The sequence below is a fragment of the Electrophorus electricus genome, chromosome 5, assembly GCF_013358815.1.
Source record: "Electrophorus electricus isolate fEleEle1 chromosome 5, fEleEle1.pri, whole genome shotgun sequence".
NCBI lineage: Eukaryota > Metazoa > Chordata > Actinopteri > Gymnotiformes > Gymnotidae > Electrophorus > Electrophorus electricus.
The window spans coordinates 5889675-5896835 of record NC_049539.1 but is presented as its reverse complement, the minus strand read 5'-3'; the positions used below and the strand labels follow the sequence as shown (position 1 = coordinate 5896835).

General features: G+C 38.6%; 1 protein-coding gene across 2 annotated transcripts; it reads left to right on the top strand.

Annotated features, from left to right (window-relative positions):
- The first annotated feature begins 2614 nt into the window (after nucleotides 1–2614).
- Nucleotides 2615–4307, top strand: bola1 (bolA family member 1). Of its 2 annotated transcripts, none has more exons than XM_035526375.1 (2): nucleotides 2615–2663; nucleotides 3464–4307. In XM_035526375.1, exon 2 carries the CDS (start codon nucleotides 3500–3502, stop codon nucleotides 3950–3952), a length of 453 nt encoding a protein of 150 aa, XP_035382268.1. In that variant the 5' UTR covers nucleotides 2615–2663; nucleotides 3464–3499; the 3' UTR covers nucleotides 3953–4307. The 2 variants fall into 2 exon arrangements, with proteins under 2 accessions (XP_035382268.1, XP_026869414.2); XM_027013613.2 differs by having other exon boundaries at nucleotides 2636–2962.
- The last annotated feature ends 2854 nt before the right edge of the window (nucleotides 4308–7161 follow it).

Genomic DNA, 7161 nt, shown 5'->3' with positions numbered 1-7161 from the left:
CATCTTATTTTCTATAAGAATGCTGGACCTTAAAATGACCTTAAATACTGTAAAATGAAAGAGAAATAATGACCTAAATAAGTCAGAGACCAAAATTTAAATCGGGGGCATCATAGAAGGAGTGAGTTGAATGAGCAGTACAACAAAGGTGTCCTTCAGTAATTTTACATTTGCTTTAATGTAGTCAAAACCTAGTCATATGCGTTATTCTAATATACTATCGATCTAATACACATCTAATGAGACCTAAAAAAGATGATAATAAATGCATTCAGCTGAACATACAGATGCTTTAGAGGGAAAAAAAGCACACTAGATTTACAGTCTCAGATGCTTCTGTTTGCAGCTAGTGCTTAACACCACAGCAATGCAGAGGTGTCACTCTGTACTATACTGCCATGTAGGATAGCAGCCATATTCTAGATATACTTAGAAAACAACAGACATTGCGACAATGTGGTCTTTTCTAATTTGACATCAAAGAAACTTACTAACACTAATTGTTACCAAAGTAGGTAGACATCACAAACGATTTTAAGCACAATCTGACATTTATTTCAGTTCCTCAAAAACAGATGGAGACCCTATTTTATACACAGGCCATGGATGAAACATGGGTCTGCAATTTGAAGTTAATGGGTATGTATAATGTCAGCATCATACAACGAGGACAAATTGTGCTTTACTGTGATCTGGCTAATCTGGGTAATATCATTATTATCTGGATAATAATTTTAGCCATTAACATTCTTAATTGCTTTAAATGATCCCAGTACAAATCTGACTAGAAATAGCCTTCCCTACCATGGCCTACTGTCAGAAGAGATGTGTTAAAGACAACTGTTGTGTAGGTCATGTGTGACAGGAAGCACTGATGATTGCCAGATATTTTCTTCAGCTTAGACTTGCTAAAAGCAGCTTACATTATATAAAATAGTACAAACCATGTTAAAAGGAGCCAACAAAGAAATAAATGAATGAAATAGAAATTAATAAAATAAAATCAAGAAAACACTTGCTCACGAAAGACAACTTTCAGCCGCACAATATTCCAGGACAATATTCTACTCAGTTAAAACTGAAAAGATCAGCTTTTATTTATTTATTTATTTATTTATTTATTTATGACATAGAAAATGCTTTTAATTTATCAGGGAGACCAAGATTGTTTTTAGCTCAGATGGAAAAGCACATTATTTACAGTAGTTCAAGGACTTTAGTATCACTGCCATGTCAGCCAGCGAGGACCTCTGCTTCACTGCAGCCCCACCCATATCTGTTCTCATCAGCGGTTGTACAGCATGTCACCCCTAACTGTCACGTCTCTACTGTGTTGTCTTTGTTGCGCCCATAGACCTGCAGAAGAGGATGTCAATATTGCTGTTGTATGCTGTGAAAATGCTGATTTACAGTAACCGATCTCAGTGAAGCTATGATGTATTTGTACATAGAATCAGTCCTGGAATTTGTGAACTCTGCCCGTTCAAACTTATTGGTTGTACATTTTGTTTAGGCCTATTTGTTTTGTTACAGGGTCTTTTTTGTATTTTTAAACGTGCTCACTTAGGAACAGTCAATCGTGTGCAAAAAGAAATCAAAGCAATAAATAAATGACTGACATGTCTGCTCTGCCCCCAAATTATTGGGAAAAGAAAGCACACTGAAAATTAACTCTTGACATGCAATGAGATGTTTAGTGATTAACTAATATATATATATATATATATATATATATATATATATATATATATATATATATATATATATATATATATATATATATAAAGCCAATGTCCATTCTAAAATATACCATAGGTCTTTTGATGCTTTTGTCAATTAAAATGTATTGCCATAATTTAAATGTGACAGTTTACCACCTTATCATTGTATTGTGCTGTAGAGATTGTAGTTGTTTGTATGTAAAAGTATAAATATGTGGAACAATAAAAATGAAAAAAGACAAAACCATTTAACCTAAAAAATGGAGTACTGTTGTATGTTGTTAATTTTGTGATTTCTTGTTATTTTTTCCTTCTTTTGTTTTTGTAAGTGAGAATGAAAATGACGTTAAAGACTTTGACATTATCATTGAAAATGGAAACTATTTCAATGTTACACCAAATGGTTCTGTATTAAGGTTTATGAGAGACCTTTGAGTCATGCAGAGAATTCCACTACACTTGTGGAGTGAACTAATCCTGTTCTTCAATAAAATGAAAAACATATATATGAAAAATAAATAAATCATGAAGATCAAATTATTGACGTTGTAATTATTGGCATAATGGGAACGCTTTATATGGCTAATTACTGATTATTTAACTTCCTTAACAGTCAACTTATTTCAGTGCATATCTCAGTTGAATCAAAACCACTTGTATTATTTAGTATGCAGAATATTTTGGGAGGGGTGGAGATAACAGGTTCATATGAATACCTTGAGTTACTTAAAACAGCTAGGTTATATGACTTAAATACTTACACAGTTTTACATCTTCTGGCTAAAGCTAAATGGCCATTTCAATGACCTATATGATGTTCAGACAGAAATGAAGGATTCTCACTCTCTGGCCTACAGAATGCTCTTAATGGTCAGTGGGGGGCAGTATGGTCTGTTAAGAGGAACCGCGTCGGAACAACGAAGAAATAGTTTGACAAGTCCGGTGAGAAATAAGTTAGCTTAGCTAACCTAACCTAGCTAGTGATCCCGTTTTGGACATCCCACTCACCTATTGAGGATTTGGATTTAGAATTTAATTTAAAGTGAACCGCTATTTCTGTTAGTTATTTTTTGGTTAGTTATATGCTTAGTAGTTGCCACTGAAACAAATGTCTCTGTGGAAACTAGCTAGCTAGCTAGCTCATTCCTCTGTGGACACTGGAAGATTAAGTGTAGGTAGCGTACTTGGTTAGCTGCGTGATTGATGATTGTCTTGATGTGGTTGATCAAAGACACTTAAAGGTAAAGAGTTGCATACCCCTGGGCTGTTAGTAGCTAAATGGCTAGCTACATAAAATAATAAAAATAATTAGCGTTAGCTAGGAGTACACTTGTGCTAGTAAAATGGGAAACAGTAGCCAGCTAGCTAGCTACATTTGTACCATGAAGGGGATAGGAAATAAATTGCATTGTGCCAGAAAAAGAAAAAAGTAAGACAGAGTCCTTTAAATGGTCATGCTTTTTTTTTAACCATTGGCTTCACTTCACCAAGGGATATATTGTTTATAACTACCTAGCTCGCTAGATTGTTAATATGTCAGTATTCTTGAGTGTAGCTATCAGCAGTGTACTGCATATTCCTGTTTGTTACATCTTTTTATTTTTAATTCTGAGGCAGTGACTTCCCAGTTGCCGCTACTGTATGTGATTGTGTGTGTGTGTGTGTGTGTGTGTGTGTGTATATGATATAATATTAGTATATTTATTTATTATTATTAATATTATATGTATTTATCCTTGCAGGTCTTCTTTGACTGAGCTGTCTGTTCTAGACTTCTGATGTTTTCCAGTGCTCACTGCTTCATACGTTGCTCCACTCTTACATTCACCACCTTTAGACAGTCATCTCATTTCATGTCACACATGGATCCAGGCGTTGCCAGGCCCGTTGAGGGTACCATCCGGACCAAGCTGACCCAGGCGCTCCAGCCGGACCACCTTGAGGTGCTGAACGAGAGCCACATGCACGCTGTTCCTCCAGGCTCCGAGTCCCATTTCCGGGTGCTTGTGGTGAGCACTCACTTCGAGGGGCTGCCCTTGCTGCAGCGCCACCGTCTGGTGAACGAGGCCCTGCGTGAGGAGCTGAGCTCCCGCATTCACGCCCTCGCCATCCAGGCTAAGACACCTGAGCAGTGGCGCAGCGACCCCACCCTGGCCAAGAGCCCACAGTGCCGCGGGGGCTCCAAACATGACAGCACTGTAGTGGAGAAGCTCAAGCCTGAACTGGAATGATCCTGGGGAACGTCCTTCCAAAGAGTGGCTTTTAAAGTGATAATTAATTAAAGTGCCCATGTTTGATGCTAATGGATTAAAGCTATAATTATGGGTTTCCATGTAAGCTCTAGGTTTTAGTAGCATTTTGGGAGATCTACTGCTTCAACGGGAAATCCCAGGTGTTACAGATTCTCGTTTAGAGACAACCAGCCTCTGTGATCTGTATATTGATTAACAATATCACTGTTTCAGGTCCTGGTTGATGATGCACATTACACTTGTGGAGTTTTCTGTTGTCTGCCGGTTTTGCAGATCTGATTTAATATTATTTTGTTGGCTTTCAATAAAGTAATATATTCCTGTGCTCTATTAAGGCTTGTCAGAAGTTTGTTGATTATCTGAATACCAAATGAAAGTAAATGAATGAACAATCTTGTTTCCCCATTTGCTTTTTTGCTGTTAGCCTCCTAGTAGGCCCATTAACAGCACTTAAAAATATATGAAATAAGAATTATAAACCATATTTACACATAGCTGGGTAATTAACAGACAAACTGTTTATTTCTCACTCTTATGTTGAGTATGTAAATATGGAAAATGTTTTGAAAAGGCGTTTGGAAAGATTGTTAAATATGCACTAGGCTCATGTGCAAGTAAATTTTGAATAAAGTAATAATAAAATGTAATCTTCTACAGTAAAAAAAACAAACAAACTTGTAATGCTGATTTAGAGAAAAGCCACTTAACGGGACATAAACTTGCATAAATAAAACTAAGACAAGCGCATCTGCATTCCCTGCTATGGCGTAGCATTTCTTTCCCTCAGTCATGAATAAACAAATACTTAATTCTGTTAGTGCTACCTCAAAACCTGTGGGGGAGAATAAAGTCAAATGCGCAAGAAAAAAGTATGACCCTTAAAAAATATGCGGGCATTTCTTGTGGAAGCGTTTTAATCAGTAAACCTAATGAATGTGCTAGGAGTTATTTACCCAGCAGAGGGCCTCATTGGTTAACATTGCCAATCGTTCTAAGCATCTCGATGGAAAGATGTAGTTGGCAGGACTGTCGGTAGTACTTGCCTCATAACTAAAGATAAAATGGCATTTTTGTAATGTTACATTTAAAACTGAAATGAAGTTGTGTAACCATTTTCCACTTGATTGGCTTAATTTTTTTTTTTATTATTATTGATTTCAAAGAGAAGCTGGATTTTGTGATAGCAAAATCACTATTGTAGTCCATCCTGCATGGGATTTGTGCCAGATAGTGTGAAGTACAAGTTCATCACCAAACACAGAACGTTCATATGTATAAAGGATCTATGAATAATGTTCCATATGTAGCACGTAGCATCATCCACACTCAGTCCAGTGTTCACTATATTCTAACATCTTTACTGTTCTAGTTGTTCTTTACAACAAGTGAAAGGTTATGTTGATTCAAACACCACTTTATTTAGTAAACTGAATAAATGTATTATTATATGATACTGAATGTCTCTGTGTGTGCCTAAGTAAATTGTTTAAATTTGTTTTTTTATGAACAATGTAAAAATAAGCCCAAATAACCTTTTAACCAAAAAAAGGAGTGTGCGTAAATTGTGTTTTGGTTCATCCATGTGAAACAGGTCAGCCTGTGATTTCCCTGAGCCAGCCAGCAAATGTTGTCATGGCTGGGCAGAATTGCGCCCATTTTATGGTCCCCCATCCATTAGAGAGAACCTGAGGGTGACCTGACACAGGCCCAAGCCAAGCGAGATGAGTACCCTCTGCCTCTAAACCTCATCTGTGTGTTTCAGATCCCAGGTGCTCCTCAGGTCTTAGGGTTCTCCATCTGGGAGATGGAGCGCAAGGAGCTGGAGCCTTTGTGCATGTGCAGGTGAGCTTCCGCAGCTCTACTGTCCGAGCTTCTGCTCCCCCGCAGGCCCCACCATGACGGATGTGCAGTACAGTGGGGTCATGCTCGAGGCCTGGCTCGGACGTGGTCTCATTGGGAACCTTGGCTGTGGTGCGTCAGAGCTAGGAGAGAGATGGTGCCAGGGCTGCCTGGGATCCTGTCCACTGCAGGGTTCCCGTGAGCACCCTGATTTACAGGCCTGCTGCTGGACCTGAGCTCCCTAGCACCACTGACCCCTCCAGGTTCAGAGGTCAAGAGGTCAGATGTCAGGGTCAGGAAGGGTGGGGATGGTGGGGGCACCAAATGGTTGTCTGAAAAATCCCCCTAGGCACCAGCCGTCTCCGTGGAACTGATGTCTGTGGCTTTCTGTTTGTGTCCTGTGGTAGGGTAATAGGTTTAACATTTGCTGCAATCATAAACCTCAATTACCGTGATTGTGCGCTAAAGTACAAAAGCAGCTGGTTGCCTGTATGCTGGACCACAAATGGCTGTGTGTAGGCCTCTCTGTGCCAGGGTTGTGATTGGAGTTGTCCTGTTGTGTTGTATAGAAAGATCAGGTGAAATGCACAGGGCCTAGTCTTCTGTGTGGAGAACAGTGATTACAACCTACTGACAAAGAATCACTACAGTGAATTTGTGGGGGATTTTTGTTTGCCCAATTATTTAGCTCTAGATATGTTTTTTGCATGGTTTCTTCTGAGGTGCTTTAAGGTGATGGTAATAGCTCATTAAGCTCCTTTGATTGGAAGTTTTTTTTTTTTTTGTCTGTTTGCCTAACGAATGGGGGCTGGTGAATAAGAAACTGTGAAGATGAAGACAAAGGCGAAGCAAGGAAGACAATATCCTTGTGTGGGAGAATTAGTTACACTCAGTAGTCCAAGTATTTGAATCAGAGAGGGGATCAGTAGGGATTAGGAGCAGAGTCCACCCAGGTGGGTGATGGAGGACTCACATGTCAGGAATAGGACAGCACCTTGTTTGGGATCCAGCAGGTCAGGCTGAGTGAGTGTGGTAAATATGGGTTTGGCTGTCTGCAGAGACTTGTATTCAAAATATAATAAGTAGTGTGAAATGTGCAGAATATGCCCATGATTGTAGAATATTCATAAAAACAAAGTGATTTAAGGTGAATAAACTAGCTTATCCAATATCAACTGCTTTATTTTAGAAATTTCCATCTGTAAGAAAATCCGGTATATTCTTTAAAATTGTGTCTGACATCTCAACTATTTGTCTAACTGTACTGGGGCTTTTAAAAGAATATTTAAAATTCACCTCAAATGTTAGCCTTTAAGCTAAATAAACTGCTGTGTTTCTTTGCAACACAC

Coding starts and splice junctions, on each gene's coding strand:
- bola1 (XM_035526375.1), top strand. CDS start 3,500: ATGTTTTCCAGTGCTCACTGCTTCATACGTTGCTCCACTCTTACATTC.